The 24,260-nt window shown below is 35.6% G+C and overlaps 1 protein-coding gene across 2 annotated transcripts in view; it reads right to left on the minus strand.

The window, feature by feature from the left end:
• Nucleotides 1-24,260, minus strand: part of VWA8 (von Willebrand factor A domain containing 8) — a 333,728-nt gene that overhangs the window by 303,141 nt on the left and 6,327 nt on the right. For both annotated transcript variants that reach the window (XM_059144521.1, XM_059144520.1), the window contains exon 2: nt 17,129-17,206. In XM_059144521.1, coding sequence (XP_059000504.1) covers nt 17,129-17,206 — 78 coding nt within the window. The remainder of the gene's footprint in view (nt 1-17,128; nt 17,207-24,260) is intronic.

The raw sequence follows: 24,260 nt of genomic DNA on the forward strand, positions 1-24,260 counted from the left end.
AATTATGCTAAGTGACAGAAATCATATAATATAAAATGCCTGTAAGAAAAAAAATTATATATAATAATACATATTAATATATAAATATATAAATAAAAGTGAACATACAAATATATATTTATAGATAATAAATATATTTATATAATAAATATATTTTAGTATATATGATTCCATTTGTATAAAATTCCAGAAAATACAACCATACCTACAAAGCAGATCAGTGATTCCCAGAAAATGGAGGAACCCCTCTTGAGTAGTACACTTTCAGTGGTGATGAATTTATTTGACCAATATTTGACTAATGATGATTCAACGTTCATAAGTTTTGATATATCAAAACTTATGAAACTGAAAAGAAAAACAACTTATGAAACTGTACATTGAAATATGTGAAAATCATTATATGTAAATTATACTTGGCAACATTTTTCTTAAAAGATTTGAATAACACATTAAGATGTTAACAGTGGTTATAATTAGACTTATATATGATTTCAGTTTTATCCTTTTGCTTTTCAGGATTTCAGTATCCCAAGTTTTTTGTATTCATCATGTTTTATTTTTGTAATAGGAACAAAAAGTTACACAGTTTGAAAAACCACATTGCAAAGTAACAACAGCCTTTCTGGAGGTAGAGAATAACTGGTACACAGGGAAAGCAGTAATATGACAGGTAATATCTATTAGAATATTTGACAAACCAATTTATCACAATTTAACACCCAAAATTCAATTTGCAACTCAGCTTCTTATAAAGTTCTTATCATCCATAACATACTGTTACATTGTGATAATCTACTGAAGATATTTTTGTTGGCCTTAGGGTAGCTGGTCATATTTATGACAAGACTATACCAACCAAAACCACAAAATTAAACCAAAGGAATGACTTTTACTTATGAACACATCTCAGAAGAACCAAGAATTTTTAGGTCCTGTCAGATGAATCTGAGTTCTTTAAACACAAAGCATGAACATTTTATTTTTATAACTCAGGTTCACAGAGAAAGCAGTTATAATAGATGTATTCTTTAGGAAGTTTCACTTTAAACATAAGGGTTTTATCAGCTATTTTTAAAGTTATAATCTAACACATGCTTACTGTAACAAAGGAAAATAATCCAAAAATGTAAAAAGAAAAATGATCTCTCTTGACCCCGTCCATTCACAGCCTCACTCCTAACCCAATGCCCTCAAAAAAACTTAAAATTAAAAACCTGGAGTTTAGCCTTCCATACTTTTCTGTGTACAGAAAGACATCTGACATACCTGTGAAAGTATTCAAGTTGCTAAAAAAAAAAAAAAAAGAAAAGAAAAAATTGTATCAGACTTTATACACTACCCCAAAGTCCAAAAACTCTTTTTTTTAGTCTGCAATTTTTGCTTAACAATATGGCATGGACACCCTCAAGATCCACAGATATAAATCTAACATTATTTTTTAGCAGTGCAGAAGTCCATAACATGGGTAAACAATTATTTATTCAACTATTCCTTTACTGATACATTAATTGCTTCTTGTTTTTGTCACTATGTAACACCAAAATGCTGGAATACATATTGTGTACAAATATCTTTTACAAACTGATTTTTTCCTTAATGAACATAACTGACAAAGAAACTACATCAAAGATATACATTTTTTTTATTTTATTTTCTTAAAGATTTTATTTATTTATTTGAGAGAGAGAGAGAGCATGAGTGGGAGGAAGGGGCAGAGGGAGAAGGAGAAGCAGACTCCCCACTGGGCAGGGAGCCTGACCTGGGGCTGGAGCCCAGGACGCTGAGATCATGACCTGAGCTGAAGACACTTAAGACTGTCACCCAGGTGCCCCTATTTTCTTAATTTTAATAGCTACTACCTTATTACTTTCCAAAGAAGCTATATCGACTCACACTTCCACCAGCAACGTCAATGTAGGTACTGGACATTATCATACTTTTTGGTTTTTTAGATTTATTTATTTGAGAGAGAGAATGCACACATGCATGTGTGGGCAGAGGGAGAGAATCTTTAAGCAGACTCCCCTATTGAGCATGGAGCCCCACATAGGGCTTGATCCCACACCCCGTGAGATCGTGACCTGAGCAAGAGTCCCACACAACCAACTGAGCCATCCAGGCACCCTATTATACTTTTAAATTTTGGCTCTTATATAATTATATAATTTGTATCTCTCTATTAAAGAGGTTTAGAACATACCCTTTTGGATTCCCTCTCCTGTGGCATGGCTATTTAAATCCTTTGCCTATTTTCTACCAGATAATACAGTGTTTCTTAGCAATTTCTGAGATATATTTGTATATTAAGGGTATTAATCCTCTATCATATGTGTCAGATATCCATTAAAATGTGACTTTTAACTTAGGGGTTTACTACTTCGATTCATTTTCTCATTCAAATAATGTAATCCATAGTGGTTAAATGACCACACAGATCCAAAGAAGCCTATTTAATATTACATAGTTCAAAAATTGTACACCTGCAATGAAAGTTGCAGAAAGCATCAACAGAAAATAAAAAGCAACAAAATGATCCAAGAAACGTTAAGTTATCTTTAGCATGGTACCTGGGAGAAAGAACACTAAAAAAAATTTAGGCACTGAATAAAGATTGCTGTGAGACTCTGGAGGAGACTTCAGGCCAAGTCACAGGGTTGTAAAGGTTGATGGGACTCTTCCCTTTGAGGGCTCTATTCTAGCTTAAGAAATTTTAAATGAAATCCTTTTCTCCAAGTAAGTTCTCATGTAATGAGTAGCAATTAGTTAACTATTGAAGATATGGAAAATCTTCAGGATGGGAGGCTTTGCTCCTCAGATTATTGAAGCTCTGTCTCTATTCTGTAAGTGGATCTTAGATAACACCTTCCTGGAGGACTTTTGTGTAAGCTTTGCCACTCATTCATTGAAACTGCCAAGTAGCTGCAGTGATTGTTCGACATTATCCACAGACCAAAAAAATGACAGTTTTCCATGCTATTCTGTCATTTACATGTTGAAGAATTTCTCAAACCTCTTGAAATTATTTACAAACACCCCTCCTCCCCCCTCATAGTGTGAAAACCTTTCACACTATTTCACACTTATGCCAAAAACACCACTTTTAAAGCACAATGTTGTAATTCTTACAGAAAACATTTGTGGGCCCTAATTGCTTGGATATGAGCTCCATGTGTCCAGCAAACCTTAAATGACCTCACATATAATTGGTTCACAGACTGCAACAAGGAAATTATGTAAGGAAGCAGAAATATAACTCTGAAGTCGACTTTAAAGTCATCATCTATTGAAACCTGCTACCCTGGAGCATCACCTTGTAAGGCAAAGCTGGAAGAAATATCAGCTTGATATAATATAGTTTAACTCCGAGAACAAAAACATGAAGGAACCCCTTTTCACCAGTTGACAATTTCATCTAAGCCTTGAGATGCGCTTTTCATTCAAAAAGGCAAAAATCTTCAATTACTCACTTCAACACTAGCAGGGGAGAGACTAGGAACTAAGATGATAAGTGGGAGTTAACAATGGTTAAGGCAGGAGGTGACAAGACCTAGATAATAAAAAGCTGAAGAACAGTTCAACTCCTCTGTCTGTTATGTGGCCGGCACTGGGGTAAATGCTGCGTCAAACACTATTCAAATGAGAAGCTGACAACTGACTATAAGATTCAAGCATTCATTATCTTAGTCAAATGGTCAAAGAATTAAGAAATTTTATTTTCATGACATAATACCACTTTCATGTGGTTTTAAACTGAATTTTGGACTTCCACTTGAGAATATTCCCAGTCTATAGCATCTCTGTTGGCTAACAGGATTTCTACCACTTCCATTAAATTAGGTGTTAAATATGGGGGTTCATGTCACAACACTGTGATTTTTATTTCCTAATTACTAAAAGACAACAATTGATTTTCAGTGCTCTGAATAACCTTGGAAAGGACAGAAATAAAATAGCACCACCATGCCTCAACTATTTCAATATTTTCAATTGTTACTACACTCTTAAGTTCCAAAAGAGTTACCTAACATACCAGTTTTCTTTTCATTCCTAGACTTACTCTAAAGTAGCCAGAAATACTGGGACAGACTATTAAAAAAAAAAAAAAATCAAACTGAAGTCAGGAAATCTGGGCTTTGCTACTAATTAATTAGTCTTCTGACCTCTTTCTTATGGTCCTACTTTCCTGGTTATGAAATGAGTTTCAGAGAGGATGGTAATTGCTAAAATTCCTTTCCTTAACAAAAATCTGTCATTTATGTTTCATTTTAAAATGTTAAATATGCAAAAGCAAAGAGCTAAACTGAAGCATAAATATGGGTGGGAAAGCAACAGGGTATCAAAACTTCATTCAACAAAACACTATTTTCAAAATATTTTAAGATATTTTAAAAAGTAACTCCAAAAGAGGAGGGGGTAACTATCTAGTTTCTCTAGTTTCTCTCAAAACCAAAACCCATAATCTCCAATCAGTCATCTAATAGCAAGAGTAAAGCCAAACAGCTATGATTTTTCTATCTTGGAAACAGTCGCTGAGAGAGGGAGAAGTAGTTGAAAGAATACAATATTTGACCCTAATATAGGAAGTAGATGCTCCAAAACATGTTTTACTAATAAATAAATATATCTACCCCAATTAATACATAACAACCATGTAATACTTATGTGGCTATGTGAGATTTTGGTTTACTTAGTAGCTCAGCCACTTTTCCTATTTCAGGTTAACCAAACTCCCAATAGTCTTTCCCCTACAAAAGGGTGCAGCTCCTCATACAAAAGACTAGTAGAGACAATGTTAATTTACTACTGGATATAACACGGCACTATTATTTTGATATACAAACCATAATATACCTAAGGATACTTATATTATTATGAATATGGTGGGAACAATGATGAATGGATGACAAGCACAGAAAAAGCAAACCAAAGCCTATACACCATCCAACTGCTTTCAATATAAACTCTTTTCTGATAAATTACAAAGGGTAAGCTACTAACACCTAAACATAAAAGAAATGAAAATTTTTAATTGCATAAAAGATTTCTGAAAACAGCAACAGAAATTCAAAGTATGTTAAAACAGAAAATGTTGGGGCACCTGGGTGGCTCAGTGGGTTAAGCCTCTGCCTTCAGTTCAGGTCATGGTCTCAGGGTCCTGGGATCAAGCCTCGCATCAGGCTCTCTACTCGGTGGGGAACCTGCTTCCCCCTCTCCCTCTGCCTGCCTCTCTGCCCACTTGTGAGCGCTCTCTCTTTCTCTCTCTCTCTCTCTGTCAAAAAAATAAATTAAAAAAAAATTCTTTGAAAAGAGAATATGTTGAGGGTTTTTCTTTGTTTGCTTTTCTGGGTTTTTTTGGCAACAAAATATTTGGGTCTTTCTATATTTAAAAACAGATACCTTTTACACATGGAACTTGATCTAAGCCAACTACTGTTAAATTGCCTCCCCGCCAGTCATTTGCAAAATATGAAGATATATTCATTCAAAGCATATGTTTGTAAGTCTTAAAATTGATATTGTTACTAGAATCCCTTGAATCCTTAAAGCTGGTATAGTCTTATCATACATTCTCTCACTTAATAAGATCCCCAGTTCCCAAATGATTAAGCATTTATAGCTATGATAAAATATTTTAGCAGACCCTCAATAGGAGAGACACAGTGCCATCTTAGTTGTTAAAAGGGAAGAATAGTGTTATCCCCTGCTGGCAGCAGCCAAGCAATGACCATGATTCATGTCTAGGTAAAGCTTGAAAGGACAACATTCCTTCCACACTATAAACACATAGTGTGTTTTTAACACACTATGTTTTTAACACTATATAAAAACTATATATAAAACTATATTAAAAATATATAACAATATAAAAAACCACAGTGTTTTTAACACTATAAAAACATATTGTTTCAAAGTTTTATCTTTGAAAGAAGATTGAAGCTTTTTTGAAGAGCCTACTGCCACCATGTGTGATCCTAGAAACAACCTAACTATTGACAAATTCAAAATCAAATCTAGAGAAGATTCCAGATTCATTCTTTATTTTTTAGAGAGACAGAAAACAGGAGAAAGGGAGAGGAACACTGCCAAGTAGGCTGTATGCCCAACATGGAGCCTGACGTGGGCTCAGTCTCACAACGCTGAGATCATGACCTGAGCCAAAATCAAAAGTTGTCACTTAACCAACTGAGCCACCCAAGTGCCCCTCCAGATTCATTTTTTAAAAGTAAGACTGAATGAAGACAAAAATGTTTTTAACATATCTTTTAAGCGGAATCATAGCAGCCCTCAGTATTAACCATGTTCAACAGTGTTATAAGGGCAATAGGAAGTAAGAAGGTACAGAATCAGGAGACTGAGTAAATGGTTGTGTCAGGGACTCTTATTTATTGAGCACTACGTCCCAGGCATTTTCCTATTCATTTTACACAGGCTATCTGATTCAATCCTTAAAATATATCCATAAGGTTGAAATGATTGTTTCTACACTGGCAAGAAAATCAGAGCAGTTAAATGACTACAGAAATAGAAGAAGGCAGAGGAGGAGGAAGATGAGGAGAAGGAAGGAAGGGAAATCCATATCTAGGAAATAGTACATACAAAATCTCAAACATATTCTTTTCCTTCCAAATAGACACTTCCATACAGAACACAAACTAGGTATAATGGTTTTCCTACTGTCTATCAAGAGTGGATATTATTCCTCACTTCCAAAGTTCATTATAAAAGTTAGCTACATTCGTAATAAAAAAATAAAGTCCAGAAATCAGGAAAAAAATGAGTGTTTTCAATCATCATGTAAGGTGTTCTAAATCTACTTTGTTAAGTTTCTCTAGGTAAATATAACAACTTATTAAAGATTTAAGTCCCTAGTCTCACCCCCAGAAAAGATTACCTATCAATTACAATAATATGATTAGGCATAACCACTAAATAATGAACACTAGAAATAAATGCTCCTGAATCACTTCTAGTTAGGAAGAAGAGAATTGAAGAGAATTTTACTTTCAACCTGACAATGAGAACAAGGCAGTTAATCTGTAAAAATCACAGTTTCTTAAAACCTACCATACAGCTAAGAATTCAAAGAAACCTGAATGAACTAAATTCTAGAGAGTAATGAGCATTTTCAAGGAAAGAAGAGATGCACAGCATGTACATCCCGGGCAGAATGGTAGGAGGAGGAAGAAATCCGCCATAGGTGTATCAGGAGAAGCAAGCTGAACTTCCAACAACCGAAAATGGCCACAGACGAGCTGAGATGATGAACTCATCTACTGAAAAGACTCAGTCACAGAGGAATTGGCACTTACCCACTAACTCTTCCCCCTGGCCTTCACTGAGTACACAGGGGTACACACTAAAAACCAGACAAAGGGCAAGAACTGAGACAGATTCTTTCTGAAGCATACTGCACCTTTTGTTAATACAAGGCAACAACCCAGTGAAGCCTGGGGGTGGGACAGAAAAAGCAACAGAAATCCCTTCAAGGCACTTCACGTCTTTATACCGTATAAAGCAGCAGCTCTCATGAACCATGTTCGGGCAGAAGAGCTGAGATAAATTCCTCTGTGGCACACTTGGCCTTCATTGATATGGCCTTTGGCTGGAGAAGGGCAACAGCTTAAAGAGAAATCTGGGTTGGAGAAAGGAGAATGCAGGACTAAAGGGCAAAGCTCCCAAGCAACCAAAAACATAGCCATAAAGCAAAGAGAAATGAGCCATGGTTTGTAGCGCTGGAAATTCAGCTATAAAGCATAAAGAACGCTCTGGAATCTCACCAGAATTCACATGACAGACATTACTAAAGAGAAAGTCCTGATCTCTTCCTCAGTACCTCTGAAAGTAGAGATAAGTGGAATCTAACTAATCTACAACAAAGCCCAGTCAGAGCTCAAGCATATACTGGTTTGACTCTGCATTCCTCCTCCAGTGCCCACCTCCACAAACATGGGACTTAGCAGATGAAGAGGCATGCCCTTTTCTGGGGTAAATATCATTTACTTCAGTCTCTACCATTCTTTTATATACAATGTCTGGCATACAATAAAATATTATGAGACAAACAGAGAAGCAAGAAAATGTGATCCACTACTGGGTATTTACCCTAAAGATACAAATGTAGTGATCCAAAGGGGTATGTGCACTCAAATGTTTATAGCAGCAATGTCCACAATAGCCAAACTATGGAAAGAACCTAGATGTCCATCAACAGATGAATGGATAAAGAAGATGTGATACACACACACACACACACACACACACACACAATGGAATACTATGCAGCCATCAAAAGAAATGAAATCTTGCCATTGCGATGACGTGAATGGAACTAGAGCGTATCATGCTTAGCAAAATAAGTCAATCGGAGAAAGACAACTATCATATGATCTCCCTGATATGAAAAAGTGGAGATGCAACGTGGGGGATTTGGGGGGCAGGAAAAAAACAAATGAAACAAGATGGGATCGGGAGGGAGGGAGACAAACTACAAGAGATTCTTAATCTCACAAAACAAACTGAGGGTTCCTGGGGGGAGGGGGTTTGGGAGGGGGGGTGGGGTTATGGGCATTAGGGAGGGTATGTGCTATGGTGAGTGCTGTGAAGTGTATAAACCTGGCAATTCACAGACCTCTACCCCTAGGGCTAATAATACATTATATGTTTATTAAAAAATTTAAAAATTTTTTATAAAAGTGATCCATACTCAAAAATCAATAAAAGCAGTTCTAAAAGTGGCCTAGATGCTGGAATTATCAGACCATGAAAAATATGTTAAAATATCTAGTGCAAAAGGAGGACAACATGAATGTATTCAAGCATGTGAGATGGAAAATATAAAGAAAACGTGAATGGAGGTAAAAATGAAAAGTGTATTAATAGAAATGAATGACTCGTCCGACAGGATGAAACTAAGACTGCACAAAGCTGAAAAGAAAAACAGGCCAAGAATTATTAATTATGGCCAAGAATTTTCCAAATTAACTTCCAATTAATTTTCCAAATTAATTTCCAAATTAACCCAGAGACTTAAGAACTCAGAGAAAGCAAAGAAAATAAATTCAAAGAACACACCTGTGTACATCAAAGCCAAACTTTTCATTAAAATATAAGAGATGAAAAGAAGAATTTTTAATGTAGATAGAGAAAAAGGACAAATAACAACTATGGGCACAACAAAAATGATAGCAGACTTTTTATTAGAAACAATAGAAACCAGAAGACAATAAAATGATATCTTTAAAGGACTAAAAAAAAAAAAAAAAAAACAGAATAAAAAAGTGGCATTCCATTTCCAGTGATGGGGGTAAGTGAAATAAAAACACATGTCAAGATAGACAACAGATGAGGGGCCCCTGGCTGGTTCAGTCAAGAGGGCATGCAACTCTTCTTATCTCAGGGTTGTGGGTTTGAGCCCCACATTAGGTGTGGAGCTTACTTTAAAAAAAAAAAAAAAGAGGGGTGCCTGGCTGGCTCAGGTGGCTAAACAACTGACTGTTGATTTCACCTTTGCTCCTGATGGCAGGGTCCTTAGACATAGGCCCCTTTTCAGCTCTGTGTCCAGTGGGGAGTCTGCTCAGATTCTCTTTTCCTTTTTCTCTGCCCAACCCCCTGCTCATGCTCTCTCTCTCTCTCTCAAAATAAATGAGTAAAATATTAAAAAAAAAAAAAAAAAAGACAACACACGAGAGAATTCCTATCACAAGCCTACTAAAAAGAAGTGCTAGAAGAAACTCTTCTGGCTGAAGGGAAATGCTTTCAGATGAATGTCTGAATCTGCAGGAAGAAATGAAAAGCAGCATAAAACATGGGTAGACATTAAAAACTTTAAAAATCATCTCTGGGAAGCCTGGGTGGTTTAGTGGGTTAAGGCCTCTGCCTTCGGCTCAGGTCATGATCCCAGGGTCTTGGGATCAAGCCTCGTATCGGGCTCTCTGCTTAGCAGGGGGCCTGCTTCCTCCTCTCTCTCTCTCTCTCTCTCTGCCTACTTGTGATCTCTGTCTGTCAAATAAATAAATAAAATCTTTAAAAAAAACCTCTCTATTTTATACATATATATTTAATTTAAAATTCCACTAATTGCCTAAAGTAAAAAATAACAATATTGTGGTGTTTTAGCATTTATGGAATTAAAATATATGATAGCAAGACTACCAAGCAAGGTTATGAGAGGTAAATGAACGTATAGTGTTGAAAAATTATCACATTGTCCCTAAAACAGACCTATTACTTGAAAGTAGACTATGGTAAGTTGAAGATGTATATTATAATCCCTAGAGAATCACTGTTCAATAGAGCACCCACTAGTCACACGTCACTATTTAAATTTGTTTAAATTAACAAAAATTAAATAAAATCTAAAATTATTTTCCTTGCTGACTGCAATGGTCATGCTCTGAATGGTTAATAACCATATGTGGCTAGTTCCTGCTATACTGGACAGCAAAAATATAGAACATATCCATCACTTCAAGAAGTTCTATTGGACAAACCACACTAGAAAAAGAGGCATAACTAGAGAGCCAATGGAAGAGACAAAATGGAAAAATTATCTCTGAAAAGAAGATAATAAAAAATGTATATAAAAATATAAAGAAAACAAAAAGGCAAAAAAAATCAAGATGGTCGACATAAGCACATCTACATCAATAATTATATTAAATATAAATGAGTTGAACATTTCATTCAAAGAAAGAGCTTGTAAGAATGTATAAATAAGCTGTTCATAAGACACACTTGAAATATAAAGGCACAAACTAGCTCAAAGTAAAAGAGTGAAAGAGAGCATACCATACAAACACTTAGCACAAGAAAGATGGTGTGGTTTACATTACTATCAGACAAAATAAACTTTAAGAAGAAAAACTGTTACCAGACAATGACAGCATTGAATAATAAAATGGGCCATTCATAAAGAGGACATAACAATTATAAGTGTGTACATACCTATAGAGAGTTCTGAGATACACAAAATAAAAACTAGTAGAATAAAGAGCAACAAATCTACAATCAACAATCATAATAGAATGTTTTAGCACCACTTTATCAGCCACTGATTGAAGAGGTAGATAAAATCAGTAAAAACATAAAGGACTTGAACAATATTGTCAATACTGACCTAATTAATATTTACAGACAACAACGCCCAACATCAGCAGAATACTAATTCTTTTCAAAGATAACATGAAACACTCACCAACAGAGCTCTTAATGCTGATCATTAAGTCTCAATAATTTCAATTTCAAAGAACTGGAACTCTAGAGAATATGTTCCCTGACCATAATAGTATTAAATTAGATACTCTGACCTTAATATTTAATTAGAAATCAGTAACTGTAAGATAAAGAAAAACAAACCAAATACTGAAAATGAAGCCAACATACTTCTAAATAAAGAAAAAATCTGTGACCCCTAGAAATGTCTTGAATGGAATAATGAAAACTTAAGATATCAATATTTGTGAGGCAGACCTAAAGCATAGTTTAAATGGAAATTTACAGCTTTGGACAATTAAATCAGAAAAAAAGGGGACAAAAACAATAATCTGAACGTCTACCTTAAATAGTCAGACAAAGAATAGGAATCAAAGTAAATAAAAGAAAGGAAGTATTAAAGAATGGACATCAGTGAAATAACAAATGGATAAACAATAGAGAAAAATCAATAATGAAAAACTATTTTTATCACTGATAAATCCCTAGTAAGACTAATTAAGAAGAGAAAGAAAAAACCCACACATTTCCAATATTAGGAATAAAAGAGGAACTAGCAATACAGACTCTACAGATATTTAAAGCATAATAAAGTCTACATTATGAAAAAAAAAAGTCAAAAATATTTCAAACTAAAATTGGACTTACCCCTTTAAAATAAAACAGAACTATAAAGTTCTTAGGGGGAAAAAAAAGACTATCTTCACAACCTTGAGGTAGGCAAAGATTTCTAAGACGTAATAAGCACTAACCATAACAAAAAAATAAACAATAAACTCTATGTAATCAAAACCTCTGCCAACTAAAAGGTAACTCTGAGAAAATGATTAGGCAAGGGAGAGACTGAAAAAAGTATTTATAATACATATATATGACAAAGAACTTGTATCTTGAGTATACGAAGAACTTTTACAAGTCAACAATAAATAGGCAAAATCCACTTTTTTAAATAAACAAAGTATTTTAACAGACACATCACAAAAGATATATAAATAATCAATAAGCATTGGAAAATAAATTGAACATCATACTCATCAGGGACATGTAAACTAAATGTGCACCACTGGCACAGCAAGGCAAGGACCACTTAAAATCCACTCCTTCATAAAAGCAATAGCAACACTGGCAAAAATTGTCAAAATTCATTTTTTAAGAACTCTAGAAATTAACAAGAGACTTTCAACAATCTAACAAGCATTTATCCAAGAAAAATGTGTGAACCTTGTATGAACTGTATGTTTTGTAGTCTTTTAACTTGTCCTGTTCCCACCTCTCTCCCCAGCTCTGGAGTAATCTTGATATCAACCACCAACAATATTGGTGCAAACCAGCAGGCTGGCAACCACTGAAGGGGGCAGAACAGGGTTGCAGCTTCCTAATCCTCCTGGCCCTAGAAAACTATCCCTACTTGACTCCTCTAACAGCTCTCTGAAAAGCTCCTTTTTTAGAATTTGACTTCATTTGACCCACTCAGAGCTCCCAGTGTGTAAACAACACTACTCCAGGGTGTTTGCCCAAAAAAAAAAAAAAAAAAAAAAAAAAAAATTTAACAACTGTTTAACATCACAGCTGCCTGAGGCACTGAAACCAGTTGGAGCTAACAAAAGGATGACCAAAAAAACAAACAAACAACTTTAAAGGAAAAACTGGGAATAAGATGTCCAAAGGAAGGCCTGAAAAACTACAGTATATGTCTAGGAATCTAGAAGGCCATGAACATGTCTGGGAAAGTTCTGAGAAGGGTCTAATGGCTCACCTCTGGCTGACACTGAAGCTTTGCACAAGGAGGAAGACAGACTTATAAGCTGCCTCTGGAGCTTTGCTGGAAATCATGTCCAACATGCACACACAGGCCATGGTCAAAATCGGGAGAAGAGATTTGTTTGAGGCATGTAAGAAATCTCTGTACCATCACTGGTGGGCCAGTAAGCTAACTGAGCAGAAACTTTAGTGGCTGCATATGACGAAGAGTACAGATTTCAGAGAAACAGTCTACATACATCATTAAACAAACAACTAGAGCAAAATCAAACCCTAAGCAAGGGAGGGAAGTTGATGCCCAGAGTTGTCAAATTATATTATTTAATAGGTCTTCTTTTCAAAATAAAAGGTACGAAACACAAAGAAATAGGAAATTATAGCGTACACAGAAGAAAAAAGCAGTCAATAAACTATCTTTGAGGAAGCCAGACACTGAACTCAGTATAAAATACTTTAAATTAGCTTTTGTTCAAAGAACCCCCCCAAAAGTCTAACAACTTAAAGTATGACAACAATATCTCACCAGAAAATATCAATAAAGAAACAGAAATTATAAAAAAGATTCAAAGAGAAATTCTAAAGTCAAAAACTATAATAAATGAATTGAAAAAAAAAAAATCACCAAAGGAGCTCAACAACAGTCGTGAGAGGACAGAGTAATCAGCAAACTTGAATAGGTTAACTCACATTATCTAGTCTAAGAAACAGAAACAAAAATGAATGAAGAAAAATTAACAGGCCCTCAGAAACTCCAGGACACCATCTAGCATATTAACGCAAAGATAATGAGAGTCCCAGAAAGACAGAAAGAAGGGAGGAACTGGGACGCCTGGGTGGCTCAGTCAGTTAAGCTGCTGCCTTCAGATCAGGTCATGATCCAAAGATCCTGGGATCGAGTCCCACGTCAGGCTCCTTGCTCGGTGGGGAGCCTGCTTCTCTCTCTGCCTCTGCCTGTCACTCTGTCTGCTTGGGCGCGCGCACTCTCTCTCACTCTGACAAATAAATAAATTAATTAATTTAAAAAAAAAAAAAGAAGGGAAGAACTAAGAATGAAGAATGATTACAAAAGAACTCCTTCAAATTAATGGAAAACATTAGTATGCACATTCAAGAAGCTCAATGGACTCCAAATAAGTCTAACTCAAAGAGACCGCACTTAGCCATATCACAGTCAAACTATCAATAGACAAAGACAAATGGACTATCTGGAGAGTGAAGACAAGTGGCTCATCATTAGAAAGGATTCTTGATAAAATTAATAACTGATTTATCAGTTTATCATCATAAACTATGGTGGTCAGGGCCAATAAGATGACATATTCAAAGTGCTGGGGACAAAAACCTATTAGCCAAGAAAGGTAAAATTAAGAATATTAATAAAATTATTATTTTATCAATAAAGGTAAAATCAAGAAATTTCTAGGGGTGCCTGCATGGCTGAGATGGTTAAGCGTCTGCCTTCAACTCAGTTCATGATCCCAGGGTCCTGAGATCGAGCCCCACTTTGGGCTCCCTGCTCAGCAGGGAGACTGCTTCTCCCTGCCCTTCTGCTGTTCTCCCCGCTTTTGTGCTCTCTAGCTCTGCTAAATAAATAAATAAAATCTTACCAAAAAAAAAAAAAAAAAAAAAAGAAAGAAAGAAAGAAATTTCCAGATAACCAAAATTGAGAGAATTCATCACTAATAGATCTGCCCTACAAGAAATACTAAAAGAATTCCATCCTTCAAGCTGAAATGAATGCAAACTAGATAGTAACTCAAATGTACACAAAGAAACAAAGAATACTAGTAAAGGCCATTACATATGTAAATATAAAGACAGGATAAACATATTTTTATTTGTAATTCTTTCCTTCCGATTTAAAAGACAACTTCATATAGTGGTAATTATACAAAATTGTGATGATAGATTTTAACATATAAAGATATATTTTGGATGACAATAATAGCAAAAAGGAAGTAAAAGGGAAGAGAGCTATTTTAGAGCAAAGTTTTTATACACAATTGAAATTAAGTTATTATTAATAGGAACAAGTTTGTTTCAAGGTAAATTGTCAACTGTAGTCTCTAGAGTGACTACTGAGAAAATAACTTAAAAAAATACAGTAAAAGAAAAATGAGACAGAGTGGAGAGGACAGATGGCAGAGTCATTTAGGAGAGTCACTGGAAACTTACATTAGATGAAAGTGTGATATCTTCCTTCAAGGAGCACATAGTCTAGTGGAAGAATCTGAAGAGTGAACAAAAAATTATCTATTTTGTGTCCAGTGACTGGAAATAAGGAAGGAGAGTAACAGGAGATAAGGCTGAGACTAGATCAAGAAAGGTAAGGAGTGACCTTGGTTCATTTAAGGAATTCTGAGAAAAGAAGTGACATGATTTTGAGCAAACAAGTGACTGTGAGTCATTAGGGAGATGCAAATCACAAGATAACCACCTCATACTGGTGAAGATGGCTATCATAAAAAGGCAGTAGTAAGTGTCAGTAAAAATGTGGATAAACTGGAAGCCTCAGACATCCAGGTGGGGAATGTAAAACCGGGTGGCCTCTGTGGAGAACAGTTTGATAATTCCACAAAATGTTAAACATAGAGTTACTGTCTGACCTAGCAATTCCACTGCTAGGCACATAACCAAAAAACCTGAAAACAGATGTCTGTTCAAAAACTTTTATGAAAACTTTTATGGGCGTAACAGTATCATTTGTAACAACCTAAAAGTAGAAACGAACCAAATGTCTATCAACTGATGAATGGATAAGCAAAAAGTGGTAGACCCATACCATGGAATATTATTTAGTCATAAGAGGAATCCAGTACTGATACATGCTACAACACAGATGAACCTTGAGACATAATAAATGAAAAAAGTGAGATGCAAAGGCCACATATAGTATGATTTCATCTATATGAACTACTAAGAGTAGGCAAATCTACAGAAACAGAAAATATATTAGTGACTGCCAAAGGCTGGGGTTGGGGGAGTGGTGTATACAGTTGTTGGAGGTCAAAACAAGGAGTGACTGTTAATGGATACAAGACTTCTTTTGGGTGTGATGAAAATGTTCTAAAGTTAGATGGGGCACGATTGCACAACTGTAAATATATTAAAAACCTCTGAGTTCTACACTTTAAAAGGTAAATTTTTTTAAAAAGTTAAATTTTATGGTATATTAATTATATTTCAATAATGCTGGTATAAAACAAAAACCACAAGTTACTATTTTATACCTCGTAGAATGAGTAAAAGGAAAGACTAGAAATTCCAATGTTGGCAAGGATATAGAAATAGAACATCACTGTTGGTCAAAGGGTAAAACAGCATGACTATCTTGGAGAATTGTTTGGCAGTGTCTTATAAAGTTAAACAGCCATCCATCCTATGACACATCAATTCAATTCCTAGTTATTTATTCAAGAGAGGTGAAAAGTTATAACTACAAGACTTGTACAGGAATGTTCATACCACCTTATTCATAACAGTCTTAAAATGGAAAACCTCCGAATGTCTATCGACAGAACAGGTAAACAAATTGTAGTATATTTATACAATGCAATACTACCCAGCAATTAAAAACAAACTGATATGTATGGGAATATGGGTGAATTTCAAAATCATTATCTTGATAGAAAGAAGCCAAATACATACCCAGAAAAACTCTATCATATGATTCTATTTATAGACAGCTAAAGAACAGGTAAAGCTAATCCATCGTGGTAGAAAACAAGAACACTGGCATCCAGGGCAGAGCAGATGGAAAGGAGCACAGAATATTTAGGGATGAGGAAAATAAATCTTGGCAGTTATACAATTTTACAGAATTGTCAAAACGAATCAAAATGAATACCTAAGATCTGTGCATTTTATTATATGTAAATTTTATCCCAATTTAAAAAATGAAAGAATAGTACACGAAAAAAATGTTTTACTGAAATATTCAAGGGTGAGGTGATAGGATGTCTGGGATAGGTTTTAAATACTCCAGAAGAAAAAATGGGAGTCAGTTAAAAGATTGATATACGTGGATAAATGTTCAAAATAAATGATAAATACATCATGTTTATATACTTTTTTCTAGTTTTGCATATGTTTGAAAATCCCCATAATGAAAAGTTAAAAGCTATTCATTCATAAATAAATGACTATTCCTTACTGTAGTTCTGCGGCACAAGTTCTGGGCTCTTTGGAGTTTTCAGTTTGTAGGATACATCTCCAATATTAACTGTATCACCTAAAAAGAGAATAAGGAAACACACCATTACAAGAAACAAGAAAACTACACACTCTGCCCTTCCCAATGATGATTGCCCTGACCTACAGAGAAGGACTCTATAGAAATGTACCCACCTCTGCCTGTGTTCAGCCCCATAGACACACCAGCCTATGTCAACCACTATGCTCTAAACTTGTATCCAAAGTTTAAGTTGTATAATGGAAAAGGGAAACACGGGTAAAATTCACATTTTAAACCCTACATTAGGAAAAAAAAAAAACAAAAAACAAACAACAAACAACAACAACAACAACAAAAAAAAAAACCTGAAGTACAACAGAATTTTATTAACTAGCCTTATTTTCTCATTAAGAATAATACTAATAAAGTCAACAATACAGAAGAATACATTTTGCTTAAGATCATCCAAAGCATTCATAAGGTGGCATCTTTTAACACAAATTGTAACTTTTTACATCCTTATAGATTCTTATTTTTACTATATACAACTTCAAGTTTTCTAGCAACATAACCCAAAAATGCAATATTTCCAGGAAAGCCCCAGCCTATATGCCAAGATTTCCTACATGAAACAAGCAAAAGAGGCAAAAGTTCTCACTTCTCCTTGGTGCTAATTTTATTTAAGTAACATTAATTTCTGGCCGATCTTCCAAAGTGTAGGACTAAACCAAACCCTCTCTGCTTTGTTCTCTCCCACAGTAAAATAAATATAGAGATCCCATCTGCACCTGGGACTTCACTTAGAAAGGGCTCAATGACACTTAGAAAAAGTAGCTGTATAAAACACAACTTTCAACATTGCCAGCTGGGAGCTAGTTAGGTAACATGGAGAGACTAAGGCCTTTAATCACTGTAATAGTAACACAAGCAGCCAACATTTTTTGAATGATTACTATCTTCTAAGTACTTTATACATTTCCAGAATAACCATGTGAGACAGAGGCTTCACAAGTGAGGAAATTTGTAACCCTGTTGAAAAAAAAAATAAAAATAAAAAAAAAAAAAATATATATATATATATATATATATATATATATTATAGATAAAGAAATGTATTACAGCTATGTGGCAAGTTGAGAGAAAACATTGTGTAAAACACAGGTATACTGGGCGCCTGGGTGGCTCAGTGGGTTAAGCCGCTGCCTTCGGCTCAGGTCACGATCTCAGGGTCCTGGGATTGAGTCCCATATCGGGCTCTCTGCTCAGCAGGGAGCCTGCTTCCCTCTCTCTCTCTCTGCCTGCCTCTCTCTCCATCTACTTGTGACCTCTCTCTGTCAAATAAATAAATAAAATCTTAAAAAAAAAAAAAGGTTTAAAAAAAAAAAACACACAGGTATACTTATACTTTCCAATACAGAAAACATGTATGTTTAGAGTGTAAATCAAAGGACTTTTCCTCTAAATTAGTCTAGACATCAGCTAATACTTATTGAATACCGGTTACTTGGCAAATATTGTTATAGACACATTCTTTATGTTACTTCATTTCATCTTGACTCTAAGTAACCTGTGGTTCCCCCAAGTTATTTCATATAACTTCTTTAGCAGAAACTCCATCTCAAACTAGCTTAGTAAAAAAGTCATTGGAGTTGCGGTGACAGCGGTTATGTGAGGGAGCTCACAGAAAGCGAGGGTGACAGAAAACCTCAGCTTAGTAACTATTCCACAGCATGGCAGGGAAGGCAATGGAGAAACAGAGCAGTCACACAAAGTCACACTCCAGGACAGGCTCACTGAGACACCACCCCCGGCACCACTAGATCCACACCAGGGATGCCACGACCATAGGACAACATTTTCCCCCATTTCATTTTGGTATTTTTCAGACCTGTAGAAAAGTTGGGAAAACACTATTTAAGTTATAGAAATCATGACTCATCTTTAGTCTAGAGATCCATCTTCTAGTAAGGACCCTGCCACAGGGAAACTGTGCTAAACTCTGCATCATTCCCTTATGACTCAAAGTCCTGGGCCGGGCATTTCATTGGCCAAGCCTAGGTTACTACCCACAGCCTGGCTGCCCGGACTTGGCAGGGAAAAACCGGGGCCCCGCCTCCTTTCAACACTTATACCACAGAGGATTCTGCCTCTTTCCCCCTTTCTCTCCCTCTCCCAGCTCCTCTCCTCCTCTGTTTCCTTCCTACCTCACCATGATTCCAAGTCTTCCTTGCTTGCTCTACCTTTCCTCAACATCCTCTTTTCCGGCCTCTTTTCTATTCCACCTATCACCTCTTCCAGATAAGCTCATCTAGTCTTACACCTTTCAGGCAACTAACATATACCTGGCTCTCAAATTTATTCCACTAACCCAGACCGCAGAATTCCAAACATGGATACCAACAGACAGTGAGATGCCTAAAATATGTTAAACCTGACATACTCAAAACTTTTCCAACAAAATATGCTCTACCCACAGTATTCCCCCGTTCTGCTAACGGCAGCTCAATACCTCCAGGGGGTCAGACCAGAAATCTTACAGCCATTCTTAACTTTTCTCTCTAGCCTCCTCAGAAAAATCCACAGACTCTGTCTTTAAGATGTATCTATTATCATCCACCTCTCACCATATTCTCTAGCACCACAATGTTGACCCAAGCCAGTTAAAGGTCTGTGGTTACTTAGACTTATTTTCTCATTCAAACAGCAATAACTCCTACCCACTTGACAGATCTGTCTCAACCCTTGCACCTGAAGCTAATTCTCAACAGAGCAGCCACAGTGATCAAAATAAAATAGGAGTCAAGTAATTCAAGTTCTCACTCAATCTTCATTGTTGCAATGGCCCAAGGGCTATACTGATCTGGCTCCTCCATCTTCTCTCTTACTTCATCTCCTGCCAGTGTCCTCCCAAATTATTCTACTCCAGCCACCTGGTCTCCTAACTATTCCTTGAACATGTCAGACACATACTCATTTCAGGTTTTTGCACTGGATTTTCCTACTGACTGAAGTGTTTTTCCTAAACATATCCATTTATCAATCAGGAGCCCAACAAAAAGACGGTACATTCAAGCTGCACAATAAAAGAACCATTTGTGAAGGTGGGGCAGAGTTTACGAAAACCAGCAAGGATAGCTCAGGTCCCTGGGACCAGCAGTAACAGAAAGCCACTACCACCACCAGGCCTCAAGGGGCCTAGTGCAAGCAGAGGGAGTAAGTAGAAAGCTTCCTAAAAAGGACTGTGACCCTTTGTGGATGAACACAACAAATCTATGATGGTGACCCAGCAAAGAGTAAGCTGGGGGAGAAATATGAAACAAAACTTCAGAACTAAAAGTAGAACGAGATAAATCCACCACCATACTTTGATATTTCAATATATCTCAGTAGCTGATGGAAGAGCAAGAAGAAGAAATAAAAGGAGAGAAAAGTAAGAATAATCACTTCTCAGCCTCTGGCTAAGATCAATTGGAAAATGGGATAGGAAGATCTGAAAACACTATTAACCACTAAATATAAATGACCTTTACTGAACACTATACCCAACAAGGACAGAATACGGAATTCTTTTTAAACGCACATGAAACATTCACCAACTAGATCTTATGCTGGATCACAAAGCAAATCTTAACAAATTTCAAAGGACTGAAATCATACAAAGTATGTTTTCTGATCAAAATGGAATTAAAAATGAGTAACAAAAAGATAACTGGGAAGTTTTTGAACATTTGGAAATCAAGCAAAAGGCTTCTAAAAAATTCAAAGAAGCAATCACAATGGAAATTAGACTTTTTAAGAAATAGGACAGGGATCGATTAGTCATGTTGGCTGCAGGCAAAGAGAAAAATGACATTTGTCCTTCCTGCCTCCATGTTGATATTTCTAGCCACCTTCTGTTGCCATGCTATGCTTCTCATGAACCATCTTATCCATGCCAATGTCCCAACCTGACTTCTGTACAACTAAGTCTTAAATGTCTCCTTTGGCTCAGATTTCTCTCCCGAGTTCCATACCTATCAGTAAGCTACTGGACACGATATTTATATATTCAAGAGATAACTTTAATACCAGAAAAACAGAACTCCAGATTTTCTGTTGTATGTTGTCCAACCAACTCCAACCAGGTCTACCCCGTATATTCCTATCTCAGTAACTGATGCTTTATCCCCGGCCTGAAAGGTCTTCCACATCTCTGTCATACCCATCTTGCTTCAGACAACTACTCCTCAAATATCCTCATCTCCCCATTGAACTTTCCCTAACTTTTCCTTCTGCATGCTCTCTACCTCCATCAAGAATCCCATTCCTGGGGCGCCTGGGTGGCTCAGTGGGTTAAGCCTCTGCCCTCAGCTCAGGTCATGATCTCAGGGTCCTGGGATCAAGCCCCACATCAGGCTCTCTGCTCTGCAGGGAGCCTGTGTCCTCCTCTCTCTCTCTGCCTGCCTGTCTACTTGTTATCCCTGTCTGTCAAATAAATAAATAAATACAATCTTTAAAAAAAAAAAAAAAAGAATCCCATTCCTGTCTTTCTGCTAGCATAGTATCTGGTTCATGCTTCTCACACTGTATTACAATTATTGACTACTATTCCACTACGATAATTGTCTTTAAATTAGGGTACATGATTTCTAAAGGTACAGAGCACGGAAGTCTCAAGGAGATCAGTTTTCCAGATCCTCACTTCCGGGTGTTCTCCTGAACACAGATTTAACTGAGGACTGGACCTGCAGGTTCTCCATTCCCACAGGCCCTTTCAGGAGCCCTCCCACTTATTTCTCTCTGGTGGATGTTGCATTGCTCCAGGGGACTAAATAAATGAGGCATATTACATTATGGTTTAGGAGAAGTCTCTTTTAAAAATTATTCAAGTTAACATACACCTGCCTGGGAATAGTTTCTCCATGTCTTACAAATGCCTACTAAAAGTGAAGAGTAGCTTTAGAAATGACTGGTCTGTTTTGGCCTGTGTCAGATATAGTACATAGCAGGGTAGGGAAGTGAGGGTTTATATGGTCAAAAAGTCCAAGATGAGAGAGCTCAGACTGCAAAGCAGAGAAAGCTTCAAAAACTGGCTTTTCACATATGTAAAGGTAAGCTGTTTTTCAGCTTTTCTCAACATTTATCTTGAGAACACACTCTTCATATGAACACACACACAAAGGCACCTCTGAACATTTGAAGCAGTACATATATTGATGCTGATCCATTTCCATATAACTGAAATAGTTTTCAACACTATTGAACTGTTCACAATACACTGGATAAAAACCACAGAGAAAATTTTTACATGTTTCCTTCAGATCAGATGTTTATCTTTCAAAAAGGTAGTTAAAAATTTATTCTCAAATGTCATCATGAAATATTCATTCTGATGACAGTCATTCCTTATCTTATATAACGATTGTTTTCTAACTCTTACTATGAAAATGTTCTACACTAGCTTCTGAACCAGTTAGTTTTCATGTCACTAAATACAATGTCAAAAGTTTGATCATGAGGTCTAAAACTGACTAATTTATTTCTGATTTTTATACATGACTTTAACTGTTCTCTAAAGCCCATAAACAAAGTTCACTACACATTTAAGAGAACAATACCATGTCTTCTACCATAGTCCTCATTATGTAAATAACTTATTTTAATACTTACTATAAATTATATTAAAGAACAAAATTATACAACCATATATTAAGAAATAGGTAATTTAAAAATGTAACTACTAGATTGCTTTATTCTTGTCTTTATTGTATCTAGTAATCCAGCCTATAAAATGTGGCATTTCGTCTTTCAGTGGCTTTTAAAACATTCCTTAAAATATATATTAAGAGTCATTTGAACTAAAAGGAAAAATCTTTTTTCTGTCAGAAACTCTAATTTAGCTGACTGAATTGATAGTTACAGATTATCTTTTTAAATTATAAAAACTAAAATTTGATGAAAAAGTATTTAAACATGTGAGAGAAGCATTTTCTCAAAAAAAAAAAAAAAAGAAAAAGAAAAAACCAACTATATTGGCAAAGGTCTGATGAATGAAGGGTTAATTTTATCAACTCTTTCTGAGTACATTAGACTAAACAAGCAGCCTCTTTGGGAGGAAATAACCATAGCCATTTGATAAATTTTGGTAAAGCCTTCTTAGTGAACCTCCCAGAAATGGAGGCAGGAGTGATTCTACTGGCTAGGTCAGCAACTCTACATGCAAGTCATGTGGTTTCCAATTCTTTGCTATGAACAAAGCTGAAAAGGCTATAATCAAGTTGTCAGTTGATAGATAACTAAAAACAACATTTTTGATAGTTAATCAACATACTATTTTTGGCTCATAAGTAAAAAGTCTACAAAGAATTGAGCAATAGTGGTATATCAAAACTTATATATCAAAGTTCATACTGCAGCAATAATTAATATACAATTAGGGACTATTAATTATGCTAATTAATATTTAACTGGGAGAAAGCACCACTCATGTTATTAACAGGTATGTTTCCATAAAATTTTATGTTTTTTAGAAATTTGAAACATATTGATATTCTTTTGAACAACTGTGCTTTCATAAGTGTAATGACGTGTTTTAACATTAGATTTTTTTTGTTGCAGAAAAATACGATAAAGACAAAACATTTCAAGAAAAAATATTAAGATAAAATTATGAGGAGTAAGTGTAATTGAAATACAAATTCAAGAAGATAAAAATAACGTAAACTTTCTGACAGTTAAGTAAGAGCTCTTTATTTTTCAAAACAGAGATAGTGGCTAACAAATTACTAGGGTATTCTGATTCCATTTAAAAGATACACTTTGACTGTTAGCAATTTTTGTTTTAAATGTCAATATTTACAACACACTGAAAACACCATACTCTGGAACTATTTATTCTTATCAGGAAAATTTCTAGATATCAACTTCAAAATATACAAAGGGATACATATTTGCAAAATCCTTTTAAGAGAGAAGTGAGAAAAATGTTTGAAGATCACTGTTCAGTCTGTAAGACCATAGCATTTTGTGGGCAGGGCCCAGGTTTTAATCACCTTTGTACTCATAGTGCCAAAAATAATATCTTTAACCAAGCAGGTGTTCAATAAATGTTTGATAAATGAATATGTGAATG

The sequence above is a fragment of the Mustela lutreola genome, chromosome 13 (assembly GCF_030435805.1).
Source record: "Mustela lutreola isolate mMusLut2 chromosome 13, mMusLut2.pri, whole genome shotgun sequence".
NCBI classification, from domain to species: domain Eukaryota; kingdom Metazoa; phylum Chordata; class Mammalia; order Carnivora; family Mustelidae; genus Mustela; species Mustela lutreola.